Raw genomic sequence first — 27,155 nt, 5'->3', positions numbered from 1 at the left:
AGAAGTTAAACTGTTTTATAAGGGTTATAGCAGTGATGAATCTTTAAAACTGAAACTGTATAAAGGGGAAAATTACGCATTAATGTATAGAACACAAATAAACTACCGCGGAAAGAAATAACACGCAATATCTGTGACATCTGTTAATATGGCCTAAATTGTTCAATATAGTTTTTTTCCGCGTTTCTTTTATATGAAAATACTTACTTAGATATCAGTACAAAAAAATCAAACACTTTTAGAGCAAAAATTCCCATCTTTGTTTTTTATTCACCACCCCATGCGCTTCTACGATTAAGCTCTGTCCCCGTTTATTCTTAATTTACTGGTTACTGCTTTGTAAATTGATGTAGGATAGTGAACGATTTGCGGCGTAACTCCATGGACACTGGTATGGTTGACGACAAAGGTGTAATTTACAATTTGTTACCAACGTTTGCTTTTGTGATTTTCCATCGAACAAAGGCATTATTTCACCTCTATACAGATTAAATCAAAACTAACCATTTCAAAAAGAATCTTTGGTAACATTTGAAGCGTAGTACTTATAGTAAACTGATAATTAATGAGTAAATAAGCGTTAAACGGAGTTGATAGCTGTTCAGGTGAAGAAGACCTGCTTAAATTCGAAAACAATTTCCACCACAAAAACGTTGCTGTTACGTCATCAGCTGGAATGAGCGGTGTCTTTGATGTGACAGCTCTGTCTCATAACAAGGCAAGGCTAGACAAGGTCCATGTCTGCATTATACAAACGGATATGAAAACATATCCTCACGTATACACCCTCCCTAAAGGCAAAACCAATTCGTGGTAGCATATTGTTCCACCCTTGAAAGGAGGCACATTTAAAATCAGAAAAACCTGCTAGACTATATAACGAACTAGGAGATTTAACATTTCCTAACCTCCAATTAATTTTCTAATAACTTATCCTGAATACGAATGGGTTAAACTTACCAATGGATTTTCAACCAAAAATCCAACTTTTTCCGAAACACGGAAGTCTTCCAAGCGTTCCCACCACCCCTCCACACTGTCAATTTTCAAGACAAATTCCATGCTTGATTCGATCTTTTGAACGTGCTGCTGGCAGTGAAATACTGGAACCAGTTATCATCTGTATGTATATATATATAACATCGTGTAGCTCTGAACCCACACGTACAGTCACGTAATAAAAACAAGACCCGCACGGCAGTATTGATGGCGTCATATGGGTGGGTGGCCCGGCCATCTTTGTCACAATTTGAAAACACGCGAAACGGCTCTCTTTAAAGGATGGGGCGCTGAAATTGAAGTCTAGTGTCTAATTTCTACTTTCGTTTTTAATTAAGAGGACTTAAGGGTCCTGGTGTCTCGCCTTGTTGCACAGGCCCCGCATTTTTTTTTCTTTTTTGCTAACTCAAACCAAAACGTAATAATACGAACCGTTCTGCCACGACCTTTTTGCAACCCCGCTCAGTCTCTTACAGGCTTTAAAACCACAATGTTTAATTCACAAAACGTTCCATACACTGAAACAGCGACGCTGCTACCTTCGATGTTCACTAGGCGTTACCCGTTAGTGCTGGAGGGTCCACACATGTTAATTTAAATGGGACTCCTTCTGCACGAGTTTATGCAATTATCTTGAGCAAAAATGTTCATTAGCTAGATAGTTGGATCATATATGGTGATTGTAAAACACAAGCTGAAATACTTTTAACAACAACTACCCACATCCGTCTGATGAAGGCTTACTTATTAGCTTGTGTTTTATATTTTCATATACAAAATCACCTTGCTATGAATATATTTTCATCACATTTGATAAAATACTTAAATTGCAAAAAGAGGTGTTACACGTTTTTATTCTTAAATATTCCAAATAAAATGCTGTACATGTCGTTGTCGGTTTAAAGTCTATATCTAAGTCCATCACTTCCAGTGTTTTTAACGGCACTGCATTACTCATGTGTCAAAAACCTTCCCTATACTGTAAGGCATTCCTCTAGGTATCAAGGTTAAATTGTCTCCTTAGGCAAATATAACACAGTTGAGGCATGCCAAGAGTTCTAATGAGAATCAGCAATGAAATTTGATTGGCATCTGCAAGGAACCAGCCCAGGAAAGATCACACAACTAATCTTCATCACAACATTGTCCCAATCTGTGAATGCAGTTCTTTTAATTCTTCCACCACCCAGTGTGGAAGTCCTGAGATGGACTGGACATGTAACAGGTCTTGAGTTTCTGTTCTCATGTTTGACAATATCTTCTTACATCTCTCTTCCGTCTGAAACTGCAACATATACTGATATATTACTTTGTCTAAACAATTAAAGTTTCAAAATTCTTTTCCTCCTGTAACATATACATATATGTGAAATTGTCTAGAAGCACATAAGTTTCAGCTTTCTTTTCCTCCTACCTAGATTAAGTTATTGTTATTTCAAAAGCCAAATCTATAACTCTGTTTTTATAAACAAGGAGGCCTTCTATTTGATAAAGTAAGGTGACTTTCATTGTTTTTTAATATACAAGCAAACACCATATAGATCTTTACTGTGTATTTAAATACCAAGAACTGATTTGTTTACCTGGTTTTGCCCATCAGAATCTTGCCTCAATCTTTTTGCTGCTGGCTAAAATGGAAACAAAAGAACCATTACTATCACCATTAGAATAAAATTTAAAAATAATTCCACAATTTTCACAATAAGAATATTAATAACCAGGATGTTCCAAAATAAGACCTAAAACCCACATCTTTTTTTCCTTCCCGACAATCAAAGATTAGCCTCTGCAAGAAACCCGTTTTATTGACCAGTTCAGTTCATCTTTCTTTCTCCGACACAGAGACCATTAAAAGCATCTTCATCTTTACCAATCCTGCATCTTCTCTATGTGGAAGCAGTCAGGTCCTACATTATACTACATTATACTACTTGATTTATCATTAGTTTCACCTTTCAGGGTCCTACTACAGATAAAGTTGGATTTTTTGGTGGCCTTAGCCTACAAATATGAAGACATTGTCTTAGACCCCATTCCCACAGATTTTAGATCGATCTATCCCTGTGGGAGTCTCACTAGATTCCTGTCAGTTTAGACGGCTTAAACGTCTGTCCTGCCTACTAACAGCTGTAAGGGGGTAATTAACTACCGTTCGCGCTCGCCTGACATCAATTTAGCGTGAACCCCCAGGGAGTTAGGTCGATCTAGATGGATCGATCTAAATCTATGGGAATGCACTCTTATACTGCTCACTACTACCTCATGGTCTGACTCCAGATTATCTTTCATATTTCTTTCCTCGGGGTTACGACATGTCTGTGTAGAGGGTGGCGCCTTTAGAATGTTGTCTACTTTATGCAGGTACTCCACTTCACTATATGGTAAGGCAAGCGACCATGGCACCTAGAACATGATAGTGAAATCATTACATCAGGAATGCTGAAAGAAAAGACAAAAATGAGTTCATCTCACTTGCAGATCCCTTGTGAAACACAACTTCAGTGCATTAATTACCAAACATGGTGGAAGTCCATTTTCAAAGTCATATATGATACTTAAAACTTGGCTAAAGCAGATTCTCTGACTAAAGTCATTTAGCGACCTAAGTCCCAAGCACATACCTTGTTAAGGTAGCTGACTACCTCCCCCTGTATCTTCTCATTCTGTTGAAGACTCTCAGGGACTATAGACTCGTGAGAGGTTTCTTCAGCAAACTTTGAAAATGCTTCCAATGATTTTTGCTTCACCAAAGGGTTCTGGCTCTGTAGAAGATGACCAAATAACTTGGGGAGGAGGGCCAGAAGCTGAGGTTGCTGAAAATAATTCAGAATCTGAAACTAAGACAACTTAATGTAGTTTTTTTCTGTTTGAAAATTATAACACAACTTTAAAAATGCTCTCAAAGATTGTAGGGTTGGGTTCTGCTAGGAACTGTACTTTTTGAGATTTATAAACTGTGTCAACAAAACTGTTAACAGTGTTTCATTGAAAAATAAATACCTCAGAAGATGCAGGGAATGTCTTCTTTCCCAGATTCCTGGTAAAATCTGCCACTTCACACAGTATGTCACTCGTAGGACTGATTTTTATAAGGTGAAGCAAGCACTGCACAACCTGTCAAAGAGAAATGACAAGAAAATATTAATATCTGAAAACATCCATGATTTTTTAATATACTTGAGCCAAAAAAGACTTCAGTCCATTTCTTTAAAAAAATCTATGACATGCCAAACTCAGGCATATCTTCTTTGGCTTAAAAATCTAACAAAGCTTCAAAATGTGTGATTATAATTACTTGGTTTTAAACTTAAAATTCAGATCTATTCTGAATCATCAAAATCATCAAGTTAACATACACACACCTTTAAGACCTCTGCATTGTTCAGCCCACTGATTAATTGCCCTGTGACTCCTATAAGATTGAGTACTGTTGATTGCACGACTGGGTACCTTGAAACTTCCTGCAAGGGTATACTGGACCATAGGGTGCAGCACTGGTCTATCAAGACAGCCTGATGCTGAGCTGATACATATTTTTCTTTAATTTGTTGAGTGCTTAACAGGTTTCTTAGAAATGCAAGTGCTGCAAACTGAAAAAATAATATAATATAATTATGTATGAAATATAATGATTCAGACTAATTTTTGTCATTTTCACCAGTTTTCTACTTGGATTGTTTTCCATTGCAATCACAAAATATATAATAGAATTCCGTGCAAAAAAGCAAAATCCAGGTGAAATCTCTCTCTCTCTCTCTCTCTCTCTCTCTCTCTCTTATCTTGTGAGGCAACCTTATTTACCTCAATAAAAAAGTACATTCCCAATTCTTCAAAGCAATGGTTCAAAAATGAAATATCTATACATACCAATTCCCTTGTTTTTCCTAAGGTCTTACTGCTACTGCTATTCCAATCATTGATGACCTTTGTGCACTTGGTGACCCCAAGATCAATGACCTGCTGCAGAAGTATAGATGGCAGTGCAGTCAATGGCAGGTGTGACCACAGAACCAAGTGGTTTACTGGAGGGAATGTTTGCAAAAATGCCTCCTGGAAAGTGTAGTGCAATACATATAATGTTATTCACATCAGAAACTCTGCATTAATTTTGGTCAAGTACTTATAAAAGATTTTGTGCTTAAGCCTCTTAAATATCATATGTACATATGTAACAGAGAACTCCAAAATACATCAGTCTCTATCAGAAATTTACTTGCCTACGGGCCCTTGAAACCACCAAGATCTTACAGTGTACAGACCCAAAGCAGAAACATCGGCATTTTCTGAGATATAATTTTGGTTTTGTAGCCTCACGACAGGGGCTTTGGGGGCCACTCAAGACTGATTTCAGGCAAAAAAAAAAAAAAAAAAAAAAAAAAAAAAAAAAAAAAAAAAAAAAAATTGGTTTTAAACAAGCTCTGCTAATTAGACATATTTCTACAATTTTTATAGGCTGGCTAAGATTTTTCGTGGCATCTATCATGGGACCAGCATGTTGTCAGATTGATACATTATGCAGATTTCTTTTTTCAAATTAATTATTATTATTATTAGCAAATATACGAGCCCTACCTGGTGTTCCTGTGCCTGGAACTTGACCAGTCTTGTGAACAGTGCCACCAGGTGGAGATACTGTACACTACAGTTCCATTGCTGGCTGTCTATTAACTTAGCTACCAGACAGATGTGGGCGTGGCATACCTCTGCTGTCCCATACCTGATATTGATGGGAAAATTGTTAAAAATCCAATGTCTAAAAGAAGTAAATATAATTTGATGTAATTCTGAGTGTATTTCAACCATTTTATACCTCTTAATGAAAATATTAAATCCATTCAGACTTCAAACATAAAAAAATTGATGCATCTTATTCTTATTTCATTACAAGCTGAGTTATGCAGCATTAATTACTGCAAATATATCACTGGGCATTCAGCAAAATATCAGTATATAAAACACTCAATATCAAATCACTCTATTTACCTGGCTACAAAACACCATATATCTATGGCAAGTAATGCACAATACAAGTTTCTGCCAAGAACATTCTCTAAAAGGCACTTTTCCTGAAAGCAGAGGCAAATCTTCATAACTTTATTTTTCAAACACATGTACTAAAAGTTTGTTACAGGCTGATCTAGAGTAGCAGAATTAAGATAGAGGGAGGAGGGGAGAGTGGGACAGTTGAGGGTCCATTTTAAAATACAAAATCCCAATAGAGAAGGGACACACATGATAGGAAAACATATTTTAGGTATATACATTTTTATTATTCACAGTAATACAAGCAAGTCAGCACAAACAATGTTTATAATACACAGTATTGTTAAAATATTTACAAAATTTCAGCTAACTAAAAGAAAAAAAAAAAGAAAATTCAAACCGCAGCATTTGTTTCTTCAAGATAAAAGAATTTGAGCTGTTAGCTGTTAACTTACCAACACACTGAAGTGTCTGGCGGATAAACTGCCCACAAAACCACACAGCCTGCTGCAGATATGCTCGTAAAGACTCACTTCCCTGAATATAAAATAACCAATGTATAGTGAAACAAAGTTCATTTTACCATTAAGAATCCTAGTTGACTTGGAATTAACAGGAGGTACTTATTATTATAATTTTTTTTGGTCAAAATAAATAACATCTAATAGCATTTTGCACAAAAATTATGTAAGTGTTTGTTTTAGTCTTGATTTACCTTTGGGGCTTTCCATTGCACATAATCCCAGGTAACTTGACTGGTAATGACAGTTCTACAAAACCTTAACAAATCAAAATATTCTGGTCAACTCCATTATTCACAGTTCTCATCATCACATTAACTGTAGCAGCCATACAAGTAATTAAAAAACAATCTCAATATTACAGTTTTGAAGGTGCTTCATAATGACTGGACAATAGGCCCAGCATGTATACAGAACTTTAAAAAAAAATGTAAGATACAGAGACAATAATATCCAAGCGACATAGGTGTTTACTGTTTTAAAAACATCTTACAAATAAGGGAGCTCAAGTTTAACATCTAACCTTATGTTTAAAATTAATCATTCAATCATACATCTCATTAAGCAAGAACCAGAAAGACAGAAACAATCACGATACAGTTTGTAAACCACAGATTCTTTTGTCCTCTGCCAACAACAAAGACCATAGAAGTCGCTGTGCAACCAAGACAAGATATTTCCAAGCTACAGTTTACTCCACTTACAGTTTGCTACAGTGCTGAAGAGTCCACTTAGGATGTTTTCCCTAGGTTTATCCTCTGGGTAGAGCCTTGGTGATGTCCACTGGTCCTTTACACCATCTGAAATATTTGAAATCAAAAATATAAATTCAGCAAGACATGAAGATTAATATGCACATGTCAGCATTTTGATATGAATTCCGTAAAACACGAATGATAATTTATTTTGACAGAAAAGTAAAAGAAAAGGGAATTCCCTCATTTCATAAATAAGGGAAACATTGAAAATTTTGCAGTAATTAAATGTTTTGCAGGCCCTCAGCTAAAATGATTAAATACTCAGTGACTACTTGAAAAGAAAATAACCATCCCAGTGCAATTTAATAACGTCATCTTTCAATGAGACCTTGGTCAACACTGTGGTAGTGTAGCACTAACCTGTACATCTAGGAAGTAGTCCCATTACTCTGACCTGCAGCAAACACTTCGACAGACACATTTCTTTATCAAAACCTGGAACAATTGGCAGATTGCAAATATTTCAAGCCTTGAAACTGCTTGTGCATATTGACAAAATATAAAATGACATGAATTTTAATTTTTTACACATTAATTGCAGTATTTGTAGGCATTTTTATGTTCCATTTCAAGAAAACATTTGTATGTCCATACAACAACCATCTTTACTTTTACCGCCATGTTGAAATCTGTGCATAGCATCAAGCTTTCTTCATCACTTACCCTCAGTATCCATTAGGCACTCAATGAACTCTCTGTTACCAAGGAGATGTGTCAACATTGGCTCTGTTGCTATAGTAACTTGTCTCTCTATGTCTTCTGTGTATTGTTTAGGTATGCTGGGTGCAGAAAGTGATGGGGGCATGTGCCTGGTAGGATATAAATAAATAAATTTCTGAGCTGAAAAAAATTTATCCAAATATCGGGGGATTTTAAATGTTAAAATTTTGAATTATACCGTACTGAGTATCCACATCCAAACAAACCTGTGTAGCTCCTGTAACAGCTGATACAGCTCTCTGACACAGTTGCCAAGGTAACCCTCAAATTCCTTCACCAGCGTCACTAGAACTTTCATCTGGAAACCAGCGACCTTGACAGACTTGGAGAATGCTTTGGGGTCCCCGCAGCTGATTTTCTGATGTATAAATAAATACTTTTGTAGGTACATAAAAAGACTGGCACTCTTAGTATATTAATTGCAATGTGGTTACTGACAGAAAACTAGCTTAAACCATGTAATTACACACATACTAAAGGCCCCAGTTAAAGCACAAATTTCTGGTTCCATAAATGTGATAAAATTTTTTTTAATGATTTCAATAGAAGACAGGCTGTTTAAAAAAACATAACATTAATAAAAGCTGTATTTTTATAACATTTCTAAAGGCTTTCTTCATTTTGAAGGCTGTATTTTAAAACATTTAAAAAGATGGTACTTCCACTAACATTTCCCTCCTTATCAGTCTGTGGTGCAAGTTGAAACAAGTGCCTGAACAAAGTGAGCACCTCCAGACAGAGTGACGTCACCAGCACAGACACATCTAGTCTGTTTCTTAGAGAATCTTTGTGCTGACATGCTAGTCTGAAAAAAATAAATAAATAAATAAATAAAAATATTAAACGTTTTATTTCCATGTTCTTCACTATGGGTAATACTGTGCTAGTTTATGATTTTTATTCATCTTTCAACTTGGTTTATAAATAATAATAATGTACAGGGACTTTCTGCTGACATAGTAGTTTGGAAATAAAACAGAGAAAGCTACATGGATTAAAATGATTGGTTTGTGATGTCATTAATTTCTTCAACACTCACTTTGACACTGCCTTCCACGTGGTGATGGTGATCTTGACGTCCAGGGTGTTTACAATAGCACATAATTCATGCAGATTGAGGAGAGCTGGAAAGTAGAATAAACCAATCATTTAGTCTGTACATAGTTAATATGGCCATTCTCAACTCCAGTATCAGATGGATAGAAATGCACATGCTGATCAAGTGGAGGAAACTGAAATATTGAACAGTTCAAATAGAAATAGAAATGAAAAACGTTGTAATTGCCTTTCAAAGCAAATCTAAGTTGAAAAATTAAAAAATTTAAGCTAAGCTGCCTCTCACAAAATATCTATAAGGTCACTTCTCTCATTTTACTGACCTTTAACTAGGCCCCTACAGCAATCTCTGATCGTCTTACCAATAACTTTACTCTCTCTGGTGACAGCAGTCCATGAAAAAATGTCTACTACATTTATGAGGAACCAATCATTCATAAAACACCCCTAGACAAATAAGGCAAAGTCCACCTCACAGAGTTAGCTATACCCTTTTCTGTCTAGGATCAGCCCACAACTATTGGGCTTTGTACAAAACCAACCCGATGTCTAACCTTACCAGCACAGAAATGCTCAATGTCTTCATCACTTGAGGTGGACCCCAGCACCACCTTATCAAGTAGGGATATGAAGCTCTGAAACGATATCCAATTTAAAGTTGGGACTTTATCTTGACTGAAACTTCACCCCACCCATCACCCAGTGTAAAGATAAATTTTCAGTTTTGTTAAAGACCTACAGGCAAATTTTAATTTAAAAAAACTATACTAAAAGCTCTCCTCTATTTAACATTTTGATAAAAAATAATAAAATAGGAAAGCATGTACCACATCCATATTTTCATGGTGACAAATATAATATCCATTACAAAAAGGCTGTGTAAATGCGGCAAAAAAAAAAGGTAAGCTCTATACTTGGCTGCACATACCATCTGCAAGCTGTGTGTCTTCTTAAATATGGCAGACAAACCCTCTGACAGCATTCCCAGCAGGTCTCCATACACTGATGAACTGGTCTGAAGAAAATGATGTTTTATTTCTTTCCAAAATCAAAATTTTTTAAACTGCTAGCGACGTGGATTTTAGAAATGAGATATGTCACTGTGATCTTCTAGTTTTATAGTCCTGTTATCTATTCGACTAATTGTATGCAGAAATCTACTTTCCAATATACATTTATGTCTATGCTAAAATTTATATAAACACAGATGAAGTTTCATTTCTACATTAAGAAGTAGTTCCATCAAACTATGGAAATTGTCTTCAAAACAGCAGCATACACTCATGTAATTGATAAGCTGTCAATCTCTCAAAGTGTGAGAAGACTATCACCCCATTTCCATAGATTTTTAGATCGATCTATCCCTGTGGGGAGTCTCACTAGATTACTGTCAGCTTGGCCGGCTTAAGCGTCTGTCCCGCCTACTAAAAGCTGTAAGGTGGTAATTAACTATGGTGTCCACTCGGCTGACTGCAATGTAGCGTGAACCCCCAGGGAGTTAAGTCGATCTAAAACTTAATCCTTAGATCGATCTAAAGCTCTGGGAAAGCACCCTATGTCATTAAAGTATACTGCAAGATCTAGATCTACAAACCTTGCAGTGTTGATAAGACTCCTTTAAGATAGAGAGTACCACCTTGGAGAGAGACAAGAAACTAGAAATTTCAACTTCTGAATCGCCACACACACACTTTACACATTGCTCTATGCTGTCTATTAGAGTGGATGCCATCTGAAAACGGATATAAACTACATAAATAAAAAGAGTGAAAAATAATTTGATAATAAAAAAACTGAATAAATCAAAAATTAAACACTTTTACACACAAACTGTTCATCTTGAGATAAACTATTGAAAAAAAAAAAATAATTTATAGAACACACTCTCAAAAAGATCAAATAAATGAAATTATTTGAGATAAACAACCCCCATGGCTCTGGTATGACTGAACTGAGAAAGTTCAACACTAAGCCAAGTCCACTTTACCTCCAACTGCTGAGCAATTTCTTCCAAAATATCCCTGGAGTTGTTCTTAACCAGGCTCACAACATTTCCTAGAAGTCTGTGAAAACTCTCCTCCACCTGTACTTGCCAAGAAAAAAAGATCAGATATATATATATTCAATTTTGTAAGATTGTTTTGTGAATTTTACTTTTTGGAATTTTTACTGATTACCTGTTTAAAAAAATCATAAATTACAGAAAATGCCATATCGTTATTAGGGTAATGTGCTTCTTTATATCTAATAAATATAAAATTCAAAATGATTTTCTCTGTAAAACATTACTTTATTTGCTATCTTGCTAAATACTTGTTTCTCCAGATCAGTGGAGGGAATGTGGGGGACCAAGGACTGGCAGAGCAACTTAAGGAGACCTGAAATAATCATTTAATACAGTAATTAGGGGTAATGCTGCACATTAAGCTGGCTATGAAATACAGCAACAAGAGTGAATCTGCACAATCAGCTGGCTATTGTATGCAGACACACAAAATGAATAAATAAGTAATTAAAAAAAATTAATGTTAAAAATATATAAAAGGGGTTAGAAATACATTTCTTTAAAATCTTCAAGACAATTTAAGATTGTTTCAATTAAAAAACCAAACATTTGACATTATCATACCTATTTCCTTCAAACCATCCTCCACTGCAGAAAAACTGTTCTAAGAAACTTAAGGAAAACTGATATATTGGACAAAATTTAAAATCATCAAGACTTCAGTATTGTTCTCATACTACTCAATATATACTAGAAGGGATTTTATCTATTATACAACTGTGCATTCTATATTTGTGTTGTAGGTTAGAGAGCTTATAAATGTAAAACATTTTCGTGATCAATAAATCATTATTGTTATTATCATCATATAAACATCCAGTATAAAGACCATGTGTACGATAAGTGTCTGCACTTGACATGTTCTAACCCTTTAAATAAAATTTATTATTATTATTATTATTATTATTATTATTCCAATCCACCACTGAAAGGATACCAGGAGCTCTGGCAGCACCTCCTGCCATCTGGCCTGACATTCCGTCTCCCTCCACGTCCCAACCTCATCCAGCATGGAGCTTTGAGACATGATCTTTTGAGAAAAGCCTTTTATCTGTTTGTTAGCAAATTCCTTTTAGAAAGGTTTCACTGAATACAAACAAAATGTGGTATCTTCATTTTATTTAACACAAACAACCTTTTGTTGGTTGCTAATTGTCTGACAAGATGAAAGCTGTTTGTCTGAAAAGATGAAACAAAAAAGTAAACAGACTATTATAATTTTTAAATGCAACTTAGGTGATTTTAAAAATAATCAACCATCCATGCTTGATAAATCAAGATTATTGACATTATATTTGTGCATTTCATTAATTTATATGTATAAATAATAATAAACAACAAAACTAAGTGAATTATTTGACTGAAATTAATTTAAATTTTAAAGACACTGACGAAATTCAATTCTTAAGTTAACTGAATTTGCAAATACCATGAAAATCTAAGACTTTTAAGTTGTAGATTTGGGGGGAGGCAACTGCAGTCCACACACTTCCCATATCCTCACCTTTACGTTTTAACCGCAGCATGGTTCGTGCAGCTCATTAACAGACATAACGACAGTGACACCATGTTTATCCCATCAAAATTAATATGATCGACTGTACAAATGAATACATTAGGAATCGTTTTAACAAAAAATCGCAAATGCTACGATGTTAGATTTCCCGCAAGCATCCCATCATACAGCTGGAACGCATGCGCCTTACGCTACTTCCGGCAACCTGTTCACACGCGGAAGAGGTGAGCATCATTTCTATTGTTATTTTCCTCTCCCCGAACCCCGCTGACAGCCCCCGTGACGATCTTATCGCGCCTAAATTACATAATTAGTGCCTGTTAGAAGCCCATTCACAGCTGGTCTAGCTCCTACACGTGATTATCGGTCAACTACGGGCACCGGCTCGTAACAAGCCTTCTGTGGTTAGGAAATTAGGTCAGTGAAATCAATAAATAGACCCCCTTTCTTGGTCTATTGAACCGATTACGTCTAGCCGTTTTAGACTCACTGGAGCGAAAGCAATCCCCATCAGCCGGTATATCACCGTTGCGTAACATGCTGTAACTCGGCTGTGTAATACCTGACGGAAAGGCGGGCAGTGTTTAGAACTTAAGTTTTTGTTTGTTTTTGTTGGAGGCGGGAAATGAATAATGTAACTTCATTCAATATTCTGTTGTCAAATATTGCTTTCATTAGTATACGCTGCATTGTGTGAATGTTAAAAAGTCAATATTATATACATGAACTACAAATTCAGAAATATCAAAGAGAGCCCAAGGGATCCAGCCTGTAAATGCTAGATTCTTCCATTCATTTAATCAATAATGCATGCAATATAGTTTTTTTTTTAAATAAATTATATTTTTTATTGTTTTGTATTCAAATTATTTCATGTGCGTTTGCATGCATTTACATGCAGTGGACCTCTCACATAATAAGTGTAAAGGGCTATTGACAAATTTCTTGAGTCAGGAAATGCTATTTCCCAGATTTAAAGGGCTTCAGAAGTTCTTCCATCTTTTAGGGCTTTACCTGAGATGATAAGCTTTTGATCTATCTAGCAGAGTACTGTAATTATTGCTTTGATCATGTTTGGCTTTGAAGGGGGGTCTTGACACTTCTGAATACACTAAGGAGTATGGCTGCCTAACTGAAGTCAAGCACATGTTCAATTCGCCAGATGTATAAAATGTATTACTGAGTATCTACCAGTATACAGATAAAAGAATGCAGGCAGATTAAAGCAAATGCTTTCAGATTTTTATTAGATTTTTTCCCAAGCATACATTGATATAAATAACTTATTATTACAATTTCTGAGTGTATTTTTGGCCATGCTTTGGAATATTTTGTTTTAGGAGAATAAAAAATTTAAAGGTACATGTATGCATTTGAACCATGCACTAGTTCAGGGCAGATTCCCAGTAATGCATTAAAACCACTCCTATTTGTTTCTTGAATGACTTAAAATAAAGTTGACACACCAGTTAGGGATAAACCAAATTAATCACTGCATCAGTCTTTCAAGAGGTTTAAACGGGACCTTCTTATATAAGAATTTTGAGTTTTAAACAGACACAGAATGGTAACATTTCAATAGCTATTTAAAAAAACAATCTTTTTTGCAGAGAGAGAATTTGCATTTGGTATGATTCTATTTCTCAAATCATGATCAATTTTTCATTGAGATTTTTTGGGGGTTGGGGGGGGGGGGGGGGGAATAATCCATCCTGATCTTGGAACTGTAAGATTGTTTTCTTGAACTGAATATGGCCTTTGGTTAAAATGGCAACCCCTCTTTATACCCATAAATGTCAGTTATTAATTTTACTTATTATTTTTTATTTCTTACAGTAAGTAACTTTCAACTCTTTGCACTGCTGATCTTGCGTTTGTTACTTTCATGATGTAGATTAATTTAGAGGATCAAAGAGTTACTACCCTAGTCACTGCTTTATTTAGCCTCGCTTATCAGGGGCGGATTGAGGCTGTCTTCTGGGTCTTCCGGAAGACAGGACATTCAGATTTTCAAGTTGCATTGACAAGTATATATTTTTTTCTGTCGGAAGACTGTCAAATCAAAAATGGAGGATGGATCAACAAAGATAATTTGGAAGACTGTTAGAAAATATGTCTGGATCCACCCCTGCTTATAGCATCTGACTTCTCACTTTCAGTAATAATATCAATTCAGATGAATAGACCTCATGAAAATAAATTTACATCATTTACTTGGAGTGTTTTGTATCTGACTTTGGCTACTTGCAGAGATATTGATTTTGGTAAGTAGTACAGGCATAGTAAATGGAAAATTTGCTCTGTTTATTTGAACTAACAAGTAGCATCTTGGTTGCTGCATTTCCCGATAATTATCTGTTTACATTCACAGTTCAGCGGAGGGTCAGAGGAGATATTGTAAATGGAAACCGATGTCTGAAGCGGTCCAGGAATGACCCCAAGTGACCCCTTAGGCAATTTTAGACGGGTCAAGGAGTCGGCTCTCTGAAAAATTAGTGCGTGATGGTGCGCATGTGTGTGTGTGTGTGTGTGCGCACGCGCATGCACGTGTGTGTGTGTGTGTGTGTGTGTGTGTGTGTGTGTATGCATGCTGGCAGTGTGCACATTCCTCTTCTCCTCAGCTGCATGTCCCTTAATTTGTAAGTTGACACGATCCTCTCAGCAAAACAGCTCCTACAGCCAGGTTTTCAAGGATGGGTGGAAACTCACCTGTATTTTTACCAGGAATGTAAAAAAAAGTGGGCCTTTTCATACCCATAGTTGACTCAACTTCAGAAAAGGCCTAGAACCAGATCAAATTTTTGAGCCACAGCAGACTTTTTCTGTCCAAAAGGGTGATTCTTTAGACTGTCTCCCTCCCCCACCCCCACCCCCCACAGTATCAACCATCTACAGTTCCATGTTATTGCAGATGGGTTTAAAATATGTAAGCTCTGAAGCCAGGCCATTTTGAAACACTGAAGTCATAATCAAAATTGATGGAGTTACCAGAAAGTCAGTCTGTCAAGCTCTGGGTGGGGCCTGTGAAGCATCTTCTCAAATTTGCTCAGCTAATTGGCTGTGGAGGTCCATTGTGTTAGAATTCTTGGTGATAATGGTGTGAGCCGCCTGTGTATTGCTGGGAATGGCTTTATTTTAGGGTATCATCTCCCAATTTTTCATTAATTTAATTTTCAATGATTGAAGTACTAGTAAGTAGTTGTAAAGGAGTGAGTAAATGAAAAGATTTAGAAGCAAATGGAGAAAAAATGAAAATGTGAAGGATTGAAGGTTGAAGGAAGGAAATTGGTAAACAATTACAAATGAAAAAGGAAAAAATGGAGGACAAGATATGTTTAAACAGAACCATTGATCAAATAAAGTAGTGGTAAAATTGAAAATGTGTTTTTGGTTGTCTTCTAGGAGGGAAAATACTTCAAAGCCATAAATAGGATAAAATGACCTGAGGAGAACTTTTGACTTCAGTAAGGTTGACCCAAAATCTCCTTTGATCTTTTAACCCTATGGATTTTTTCTCATTCACAGCTTGACCTCTGTTACAGTTAGGAACATGGGAAGATGGAAAGCTTTCAGTGCAGTTTTTTTTTAAAGTTCATAAATAGAAAAGACTACAGTAGCTGGTATTTTACAGGGCATGCCCCCAGATGAGAAGGGGACATCTGAGCAGGCCAGCTGTTGGTCCCCGGTGCTCTTTAACTAAATATTTTCAAATTATTTTTTGTCATTTGGAAAATTGTGAATGAGAGAGAGAGAGAAAGAGAGAGAGAGAGAGAGAGAGAGAGAGAGAGAGAGAGTATTCTAAGGAAAAGAAGTGATGAGAGAGAGAGAAAGATAGAGCAGAGAAGGAAAATGATTAGAGAGAAACGGAGAAGAAAAAGCAGAGAGAGAGAGAGAGAGAGAGAGAGAGAGAGAGACCCCCAAAGCTGAGTCACTGTAAAGCACACTTATGCTTATCCCAGACACTGTCAGAAGCACTTAATACCACGTAATCTAATCACTCTGTCAGGTGACAGGGAGACATATTAGCTCACAGTCAATAAAAAAACTAATTGGGTGTTGTGTACATGACAGGAATGGGAATTGCACACCCTGAATTTCAGAGACAACTGTAAACCAACAAGCAGGCTGATGGTAGTAGGGAGATTTTTTTTTAGTCAACTCTGAAACGCGGGGTAATACAACATTAGTCCTGATCTGAATTGAGATTGCTAACATGTTCTTCTCTCAGTGGGAATTGCTATGAGGATAATGTAATATTTTTAATAGTTCTTTTGTTGTTGTTTTTGTTGCTGACTTTTTCTTCCTCTCTTTCCAAACATACTTTTAAAATTAATTTTCTTGGAAAAGTCTTGATTGGTATGGAAGGTTTTTTAGTGTACTTGGAAGTAAGGCTTAATAAATAACTGGTATATTTTTTTCTGTGTTAAAATTGGTAAAATGAGCTAAGATATGATAAACCTGTTCTTTTTCTTTAAACGAAAAAGATTTGGCCTGAAAAGATAAAAACTTTCTTTTTTATTTGTTCAAAAGTCTGAAGAGGCTATAAATGTTTTGACTGCAGGTAACGATTTCAGATGTGACCTTGGGATTTCCAGCATTTGATTTATAGTTCTGGCTGAAATTTGTTGACGTGAATAACATCAATAAAATATCAGAAAGCAAGAAAGCAAGCAAAAAACGAATGGAAAGCAAGAAAGGGGTGATTGTAATGCTTTTTATTCTTGAAAAAAAAACATTATAAAATGTAAAAAAAATGTTGTAATTGGATAAAACTTCATTTGATAATCTTTGCCTCCATAAAACAGGCCATAAAAGTATCGCATCATAAAATGTCACCATGACCCATACACGAGATGACTCATAAGTCTGGGTTCAGTGACAATGTAAAGTGGTTCAGCATTTGATTAGACCTCCTCATTGTCGCGAGGAGACTGTAGTTGCGTCTCCCACAGCGCAATTAAAAAAGTGCTGCGCGGTTACGTGCAGATTGGCGGAGTGCGGCTGAATGTGTGTTGTTACTTCTATCCACTGCTTTTTTGTCCTTAGACAAATGACGAATTTACTTTTAATTCCATTGAGGTATTTTCAGTGAATAAAAGTAAAAAGTTTGGTTAATAAGTCATCGTAATTTCATCCATTATTGATTGTCCCCTTTGTGTGATCTTTATTTTCCGTTGAAAACAAAAAAATAAATCATCCTGTGGCCTGGTAGCATTAAAATATTATTGTCAGATAAATATACAAATTGTTTAAAGTGAAAAGCAATATAGGGTGGAGTTGTGATACAAGAGAGATATATGAGGACATATAGTCCCAGTTAAAAACTAGTCTAGATGAGGTCATCAGTGTAGTCATGGACTTGTAAAATGCTCTGTCCACAATGTGTTTGGTGAGAAAAAGTCAACTAAAACACAATTGTCATCACATTTTCAGGAATGGGCTTGAGGAGGCCGACTTTGGGAGGGGGGGGGGGGGGTGCTTTTCCTCCTCTTAATTAAAGCAGGTGCTCTGTTGGCACCTTTTTTTTCCTTCTATTTTTAATTCTCCTCTTCCCTCTTTCTTACTTCTCCTTTCTTCCTTAAACAATACATTGTAACTTGAACACAAAGTGCACATATTATAAGATAAAAATTTTCACTTTCTTCCTGATTAAAAGTATACTCTACCAAGGAGTTATAACATTACGCTTTGACATTACTGATCTCGAATTCTAACGCGAAATAACGCATATGAAATTTATCTCCAAGCTGAGGAGAGCAACGCAGACGAAACCTGGAGACCGGAGGCCCCCCGTAGCTAGCTCCGCCCACCGTAACAGACATCGGACAATAGAAAGGCTTGCGTGTAATCTCCTTCTGTTATAACTCCTTGACTCTACACACTCTGAGGAAGAGTAAAGTATAGCTTTAATTTAGTACAGAAAGTGAAATGAATCTTATTTCTTCATAAATTAACAGAGTACACAAATGGATTTCAATCAGAATAAAAAGTATGCAAGTCTTATTATTGACAAGTGATGTATTGGGCTTTTGTAGAAGCAACCTATTATAAGATGTCAGTGATGAACAGCAGTTCAGTATCAGTGGCGATGATCAGACAGGTTGCGTCAGAAGACAAAGTATTCTGATTCTTGGGTTTTAGTTAATCATCATCAGAGAGGATGATGTTTCAGCGCCAGTCATCAGTGTTGGCTTTGTTTTATTGAGACAATGGGAAAAGATGAGCAATACAGAGGGTTTGTGTCTCTCCCTTCTCATCCTATCTCTCTCTCTCTCTCTCTCTTTTCATCTTGTTAATCTGCCCTTAAAATGATATTCAAAAGATGATTACCCTTTTGACCAGAAATGGTCTGCTGTGGATCAAAAATTTAACTAGGTTTAATCTTGTTTCTCAGATTGGATCAGTTAAGGGAGAAGGGGGTAATATAAAAATCCGAAAATAAAAAATAAATAAAGACCCCCCTCCCTACTGAAATTGTTGGTTCAGGGGCAGATCCAGAGATATTTTCTGACAGTCTTCCAAATTATATTTGTTGACCCATCCAGCATTTTTGACCGTCTTCCGACAGAAAAAATTAGATACCCGTCAATGTAAACTTGAAAATCTGACCGTCTTCCGGAAGACCCAGAAGACCGCCTAAATCCGCCCCTGTGGTTACAGGTGTGATATTGGCCCTAGGTTGTGTGGTTATTGTTAGAATAGAGAAGGAGAGAAGGAAAGAGAGAGAGGGAAAGAAAGAGAGAGAGACACATTTTTTTTCAAAACAATACCAGCTAATCATAAAATCTCTTGCACAAAGATAAGATCAAAAATCAATTAGATGATGCAATTTCACTAATGGTTAATTTCTATATACTGAAATGATTAACATCAACAACCAGCGCGACCAAAACACTGACTAATGACTCAAATTGTTGACGAAGAGTACCTTCTTTTAATGACACGCGCTTATATCCCAGTCATTACGAAGATGATTAGATCGTTCTTCTCGATCCCTTAATTAGAGAGTCTAGACAAGATAGCAAATTAATCAGTAGCTTTTTTTTAACGACATGGCCTCCTGGCGAAGCTGTTGTCTTAAGCTGAGGATTGCATGCGGTTGGCTGTAAGTGCTCAGGTGCTTGCTGACTGCAGGCGGAGAAATGAGGAACGCCTGGATATTATTCATTATTACTGTACTCTTTCATTTTTTTAAACCTCCACCAAAGCCTTAGGGGGTTATGTTTTTACTTTTGTTGGTTTTTAGTTAACATCCAAATTTTAAAAGTTTTTGGTGGAGTTTGATTTAAAAAAAGATTCATGATGGGCTACCCTAGAATTGACCAGATTTTGTTGGCAATCCATTAATTAATTAACAAATTAATAATATTGTGAGTTGAGGTGCCTCGGCGGAGGTCTGCCTCTCTGAGTAGTCTGTGAATATAGCAATCACCTGTGCCTGTTTAACTCACCTGTGCTGTAGCTGGCTCACAGTTCTGTTCACAGAAAATAATGGTAAAAATTATGCCATAAAGGTGACACTGATTTTTCATTTAATACCAGTTGGTGTCAGGTTGGTGAAGTATTAGTAGTTTTCTCTTATAAACTCTTTCCATTGAGGAGTAAGTTTACCGACCTTAACAGGCAGGTGGCCAGGTTATGATTACATTACCAATGGAAGCATATCTAATAAAATTGTTTTCCCCGCTTTCTGGGAAGTCTGAAGTCAGTTTCCAATTGGATATATATTTGCATACACACACACACACACACACACACACACACACACACACACACAGGAACAAAAAATTCGGCATCTTAGAATAAATATTTATTGTTCCAACAACATGGTATATAACATTCACCTAACCAAATCTGCTCAACATTCTCAGTTACATAGACTAATTTAATCTTTATGATCTAAACTTCAACTTTTTACTGAGTTCCTTGGTGAACATTTTTCTAAATAGATAGCTAATCAGAGATGATCAGATTATGATGTCCTAAGTTAGGTGGTCTTATTTTCACTGTAAACCAGCCTTGGCTTACTATCTTGATAGTCTGTGCAAGAGTGAGTGCTACAAATACATACACTTGTACGCAATTTCCCACAGTTAATTCAATTACTGGCACCAAATTGCTTTTTGTTTAAAAATTCTTTTAAAGAATTGAAAATGCAAGATCAGTGATAATTGAAAATACAGAACATAAAATGGCATGTACAGTAGTTTAAGCAATGGGGGAAAGTGTCTGTAGGCCAAGGGAACAAGTTTATTTTTGGGATTAGAAAAGGTGATAATGATCATTTGGTATTGTGAGGATATTGATTTTTATTATTTTTTCTGCAAAAGCTTCTGCTAGAGTATGGTGGGTGGACATTTTTCCCTATATGTCATCCAATTATTGTGGATGACATTTATTGAAGATGGTTATTTTTATGGCCTGTGCTGACTTAGGCTGACCATAAACCTGAGTGCTATTGCTGATCTCTCACTTTGTGATTGATAAGTTAATGATATTTCTTTGGCCAGGTAAGCCCAGGTGGGGTGCCTAATTAGCTAATTGAGGAGGCATTCACACAGGTTGCTGTACAGGGAGCTATGAACTGGTGAGAGAGAGAGAGAGAGAGAGAGAGAGAGAGAGAGAGAGAGAATGTGCTCTATGTGTGCTTATGTGTGTGAGAGAGAGAAAGAGAGAAAAGGAGGGAGAAAGCAAGAGAGAGAAGGGGTGTATAATGTGCATTTAGCACTTTTTTCAGTCATTAAGTAATTCTTTTAATTTTAAACCAAGGGATTGGAATATTTTTGAAGGAAAAGAAGAGAAAATTGTCACTTTTTTTTGCAAGGGGAGTGCAATTAGATAACAATGACATGTGGCTGGGCCTTTCCTAGCATTACCTAATGATTTATCATGATTCACATGCAAGAAAAGGAAGGAAAAGAGATTATTTTGTTGTGAATAATTGGTCCGTTACCCATGTTTTGTTAGCTGAATGCAGGATATCGCTTATTTGTGGAGAGAGGTAAACAGATTGATAGTACTTAATTGTACCGGATGGTACTTAAGAGTCAAGAAAAATTAATTTTAGCTGATATGGCCTCATTTGAAATGTCAGCTGGGGTCTTATATTCTTCTTATCTTTTGTCTTGATTGATAAATTCTTAATTGTTTGCTAGGTTTTTCTATGTGTACTATTTATCACATCCTCTCCCTATATGAAAAATGGACCTCTTTAACATTTTTTTGTACCTGTCGAAAACAAATGCTTCCCAACAGCTGAAAGCCTCAGAGTCTCAGACTGCTCTGATGATGTCATGATTCTATTTTTAGCTTGATGACCCAAATTCTCTGAAGCAGCGCACGAAGACATGCAAGCTAAGGATCAAGCACTTTGTTGTACGTAGCTTCCACGCCACGCTGTTTCCTGCGACGACACAACACTCACACTTTCTCAGAAGCCAGCCAGGAGGAGACCAATTAATAATTGAGGAATCAAAGGTAAAATTAATTGTGGAGTGTCATTAGCACCTTGTTTTCTATAGAAACGTGATCACCACTTGGTTTGATTGTAGATTCATGACCTTAAGAGGTGATGTACTCATAATAATTCCCCCTTTTTACTTCCTTGTCTGTGTTCTAAGAATGACAGGCAGGATTTTCCCAGGATACCAGATACACGGAGTCTAAAGCGTGTCTTTGTAATGTGGTCAAGGTTTTACAGGGAGTCCAACCTAATCAAGCCCTACCGACCAACCCCAAAATTTTGTAAGCCGTCCAGCCGTCTTTGGAAATAATGGCTAACTTTTTTTAGGCTAATGGCAGTCTAAATGAGGGCTAGGGGCTATTCTGAATTAATCCTTAATGGCAAGGTATTTGACATTATATTATCTGTATCTTGTGAAAGTAACTGAATCTGGGTACATTCAGAATAGAGAATTAAAAAATTTTTTTTTTCATTTGACGTTTACATATTGTGAAGTTAAAGGCCATGAGAGAATGAGGAAGGGGGGGTTGACAGGGGGTGGGGGTGGGTTGACAGGGGGTGGGGGTGGGTGGGGGAAGGGGATTGGTACTCCAGGTTAGCGTGTAAAAGGACACTTCTATTTGTTTTTGTAAAAAAACTAGAGAATAAAATAACAGAATTATTTAAATCAATTCTACTTCTAATTTGAATGATTCAGTCGATAGGTTAAAGGGATAATAACTCTTCGTATGAGATCTATATTTCACAATAAAAACATTGTGAATAACTCATAGAAATATAATATATTCTGTTTTACCACAAAAACAGCAGTTATAGCTTTTATTCTGATATTTGAACTTGTCTTTAAACCACGTGACCTCCATTGATGTCTATACTCTGTTAAAATCTCTTAAGAGATTTTAACAAAAAACCAAACTTTTTAGAAAAAAACCAGGGACTAACTTTGAATGTAAAAATGGATTCATTAACCATTGGTAAGTATGGGAAAATTGTTGTTTACTCCAGGAAAATTCATTTTTTGGCCGAAACGAAGAGTTATTATTGCTTTAAGAGAGAGAGAGAGAGAGAGAGAGAGAGAGAGAGAGAGAGAGATAAGGCAAATCCCCTCTTTTCAGTACCACACCTTTGTGTGAAGTACGTGAGAAAAAAAACTAGATCCGTGAGACATATTGAATGCAATGTGGCGCAGTTCACCCTTCATTTTTATATGCCCTTTCAACAGATGGCAAACTTGAGAAGAGAACACTAGATACAAAATGTCTGCTATTTTTATCCCAATTTGATCGATCACTGTGGTTTTGGTGGCAGCACACCGGATGTATATTCAGAAAATAAAGATATATATATAAAAATTTTCTTAAGTGGCTTGTCTTTCTATTTTGATTGTTTGTATATTTTAAAGGGATGACAACCCCTCATTTGGGTGGGAAAAGTACCATGAAACAGGTTTTCCTGGGGTAAACAACAATTTTCCCACACTTTCCAATGGTATATGAATCAATTCTGACATTCAAAAGCTGTTGAATTTTTAAAAGTCTGCTAGGGAAACACAACCAATTTTTTGGCATAGCTAAATCATTACTTTTTCATCACTTTTTCCTCCAAATTGTTATAATTTTACCAAAACAACTCAAATCAACCCATCAGCCCTATTTTGTTTAGCCAATTTTAGTAACTTTTAGCATTTGGCTAAATTGGGGAGTGTTAGGGCTCCCCTAGGCGTGGATTTGTAATGCTCACTTAAGAGGGAAACCCATCTATGAAGTTCCACGTGGTCCGATGGTGAGCACAGATATCAGAATAATTGCGATGATCACTGTTTTGATCGAATTTATTAGATATTTTCTATGTGTTGTTTACAATGTATTTGTTGTAAATTTTTCAATCTCGTATGAAGACTTGTTATCCCTTTAATCATCACACGCTGATCAAAACTTATGAAATTAATGATTATGATATAGAAAAAAAGAGAAAATGAAGTCTTTACAAAAAGAAAGGTTGGGTTTTATAAAGCAACTTTCATAAATACTTTTTATTTTAGCATCACCTTACTGATGTATATGAATTTTACCTGCATACAAACCTGCATGGAAAATTAGGCCAAGCTGAGCTCTGTGAGAAATATAAATTTATGCAAGTGCATTTACATCTTCATCAACTCATGGTTTTGCAAGTTATGTGACAGTACTATATCTAAAAATCTTCAATATTTTAGTTCAAAATTCAGGTCATTCAGCATGAAATTTTCAGTTTTCAATTTTTCTACTCCAGCATAAAAATTTTCCACTGCCATCTCTACATATTCACTGCAGGTTGGCTGCTATGAGGAAATTGTCATTGAATCAAATTTCAAAGCATTGGTTTGTCATTTTTTATCAAAGTAGTTTGACAAGTTCTTGTCAGGTTTTGTTGTTTAAACTTCAAGAATAGCTTTGTATGCACAAATTTAGAATTTGTTTTTTTCCATACCGAAAAAAGAAATTGACCATTTTGAAAGTATAATGGTTTTCTGTATAAAAGGAAACTCAATCGAGTTGACATTTGATATCGCCAACCTTTCAGTTCAGGATGTGTGCGAATAGTTTTACTGTGACTGTCACTAGATTGCTTTTTAATTACGACAACAAAGTACTACCCTGTGGCTAGTTTTTCTTATGCATTTTTGAAAAAAAAGAAAGAAATATATCAAAGCAACTTAATTTGTTTTAAGATAACGAAACCTTCTCTGTTGGTTTGTTTTCTGAACGGCATTCCCTTTGCAGATTTCCTCAAAGCAGCTTTATTTGTAAATAACATTTTAACCTTTTTTTCGCCTACAAATAAGTCAAAACCTTATAGAAATCGGTCGTTTTCTTTGGCCTAAAACAGTGCCTTAGCTTTTTTTAAAAAGAAAAAAAACAAGACCTACTTTACGGTATGAGTCATTGGAACCACGTCTCTTTCATTTCTATTCAGTGGAAAGTTGACTGCGGCACTTACAGTAATGAAGGCAGGCACACCTGCAGGGTGTATTGTTGTCGCAGAGGGCAATAATTCTGATGTTACGTGCAAATTGCATGCAACCGCACGCACGGGGAGCCTGAAGGGTCCACGGCTTTGTATAGCATCTTGTTTACTATTGAAATCTTTATTTACTGAGCATGTGCTTTATAGTGTGAAATGATTATTAACCCAGGTATGAAAATGAATGGAAAATGATTTTGACTTTTTTTTGTATTGAATACAATAACATGTTGGCTGGTGAAAATTGGTATTCTGAATGAAAGGAAAGATGAATGCATGTGAAGAAGGCTGAAATATATTAAATGATATGATGTAGCTATCTGTCTGTCTGTCTGTCTGTCTAGTTCACGTCTATCTGTTCATATGTCTGCACACTTGTGATTGACATTGGAGTATCCTGTTATTGAAGTTAATATGTGCAATTTAAGTAGAATTTTTCAGCTAAATGGATGGAAGGAAAGAAGAAGTGGGAGGGAATGAATACAGAGATAAATAGAAAACTGGAAAGACAGACAGACAGACAAGACAAAGAGATAAACAACTATAGGCAGCACCCGTTAATGCTTGAGAAGGGAGCTCTTCAGTGGACCTGCGCTGTTTCCTTCAGGGACTCGTAGGAATTAACCAGACCCTTATTTTAACACTCACCTAGTTTCAAATATTGGAAGCACGGGTTTCTTCCCAAAGTGCCTTCCCAGTAATTGCTTCATTAATCCCTGAGTGGGATTGTTGTTGTTTTTATATTCGTTTGGGATGGCAGTATTCTTTCTATCTCTCTCTCTCTTTCCACACACTTACACACACACACACACACACACACACACACACTCTCTCTCTCTCTCTCTCTCTCTCTCTCTTTTTACACCCATATACATGCGCACTCGCTCTCTCTCTCTCTCTCTCTCTCTCTCTCTCTCTCTCTGTGCTACAGTATCCAAAATCTAGAGGGCTTGGGTACTCTTGGTTGTTGTAAATGAATTCCTGTAAACTTTTTTTTGCAGTTAATCAAAATATTTGGATAGTCTTGAAATAGACATTCCACACTTCCCCCCACTCTACATTTTTGTTGTTTGTTTAAGATTTTGTTACTTTTGGTGTAGGCAATTTATTTACAATGCAGATTAGATGTTGTCGGAAATTTTATTGGAGACATTCAGAAGATGCGAAAAGATCAAAGATTTTACAGAGAATTAGAAAGGGAGGATTGGAGGGGGAGAAATAAGGATTGATGTTTGTTACTCTTTTAATTTTAGCCATGATATCAAAACTTTAAGCAGAAAAGTTAAAATGTGATGAAAGCACTATATGTACTTTTAAAGAGTTTGGTCAATACACATGTTATTATACATTGTTGATTACTGTACTAAGTGAACTGACCAAACTGTTGTACCATAGAGTCTTTCCCTGGCTTGCATTTTTCCTTAATGAAAAATACTTGTAGATTGTGAACACCAGTTTAAAGATACAAGTGTAATATAAGTTTAATCAGTCTGAATCATTGATTAGCCCTTGGTTAAAGATGTCAGCTATATCAATTGCTGTTTACAGCAAAGGAAATATTTGAAACCCATGTTTATTAGATAAAGTAATCCAGACAGGGCCCCTGCATCAGTATTATTGACCAATATTCTAATGACAGGCGTTTGCCTGTTTTTTTGGAGGGATGTCAAGACTGAAGCTTTGGGGTAGACAAAAAAGAAATCTAGAAAGAGTTGGGAGAGGGGGAGAAATCTTCTCAGTGTATTTATTCTAGGTATAGGTATTCTTGATTAAGAAATAAAGTGTTTAAAAAATGTGAAGGAAAGTGAAAAATGTTCGCCCACCCTATTTACTCCCTTGTATGGTATTGTCCCCGAGAAGTGATGGCAGGCCAAGTGTACCTGAAGGCGAGATATCGTATTTCACTCTTCTGTAGAAAGGCCACTCTGGGGTTAAAAGACAGCCATTTAAAATCAAAACTTGACTCTTCCCATGGAAATGAAGATGAACTTGAGTGGAGTTTTTTTTTGAGGGAAGATTGCCATGGAATTAAGTGTTTGTTTGTGTAAAAAAAAAGTAGTGATTACAGAAT

The 27,155-nt window shown here is 36.1% G+C and overlaps 2 protein-coding genes across 8 annotated transcripts in view; one reads left to right on the top strand and one right to left on the bottom strand.

Annotated features, from left to right (window-relative positions):
• Positions 1–1,835: 1,835 nt before the first annotated feature.
• On the bottom strand, positions 1,836–12,815 carry LOC106171213 (FIGNL1-interacting regulator of recombination and mitosis). Of its 4 annotated transcripts, none has more exons than XM_086996858.1 (25): positions 12,532–12,815; positions 12,040–12,281; positions 11,667–11,706; positions 11,327–11,415; positions 11,025–11,120; positions 10,632–10,769; positions 9,966–10,052; positions 9,597–9,672; positions 9,021–9,105; positions 8,651–8,786; positions 8,188–8,339; positions 7,925–8,070; positions 7,622–7,696; positions 7,208–7,303; positions 6,698–6,761; positions 6,438–6,519; positions 5,983–6,065; positions 5,572–5,716; positions 4,867–5,049; positions 4,362–4,589; positions 4,000–4,113; positions 3,621–3,836; positions 3,259–3,402; positions 2,583–2,627; positions 1,836–2,284 (listed from the first exon to the last, which is right to left on the bottom strand). In XM_086996858.1, the coding sequence occupies exons 2-25, from the start codon at positions 12,127–12,129 to the stop codon at positions 2,135–2,137; spliced, it is 2,760 nt and encodes a 919-aa protein (XP_086852984.1). In that variant the 5' UTR covers positions 12,130–12,281; positions 12,532–12,815; the 3' UTR covers positions 1,836–2,134. The 4 variants fall into 4 exon arrangements, with proteins under 4 accessions (XP_086852984.1, XP_086852983.1, XP_086852985.1 ...); XM_086996857.1 differs by having other exon boundaries at positions 12,607–12,815; XM_086996859.1 differs by having other exon boundaries at positions 12,040–12,188; positions 12,607–12,815.
• The window catches only part of LOC106171214 (muscleblind-like protein 1), a 130,732-nt gene continuing 116,379 nt past the window's right edge, over positions 12,803–27,155 (top strand). For 3 of the 4 annotated variants that reach the window (XM_086996872.1, XM_086996866.1, XM_086996868.1), the window contains exons 1-2: positions 12,803–12,842; positions 21,928–22,095. The gene's annotated coding sequence lies outside the window, so the exon portion shown is untranslated. Of the gene's footprint in view, positions 12,843–21,186; positions 21,206–21,927; positions 22,096–27,155 lie in introns of those variants that run through there. The other variant, XM_086996867.1, reaches the window with a different exon arrangement.

Source organism: Lingula anatina, chromosome 10 (genome assembly GCF_051362555.1).
Source record: "Lingula anatina isolate TDL-2025a chromosome 10, LinAna3.0, whole genome shotgun sequence".
In the NCBI taxonomy this organism is placed as follows: Eukaryota; Metazoa; Brachiopoda; class Lingulata; order Lingulida; family Lingulidae; genus Lingula; species Lingula anatina.
This window is presented reverse-complemented; position numbering and strand designations above follow the sequence as displayed.

Coding starts and splice junctions, on each gene's coding strand:
- LOC106171213 (XM_086996858.1), bottom strand. CDS start 12,129: ATGTCTCAAAGCTCCATGCTGGATGAGGTTGGGACGTGGAGGGAGACG. Junction 8,787..9,020: donor ACGTGGAAGGCAGTGTCAAA/GTGAGTGTTGAA, acceptor TATTTTTTTCAG/ACTAGCATGTCAGCACAAAG. Junction 2,628..3,258: donor ATCTGGAGTCAGACCATGAG/GTAGTAGTGAGC, acceptor TTTCCATTTTAG/CCAGCAGCAAAAAGATTGAG.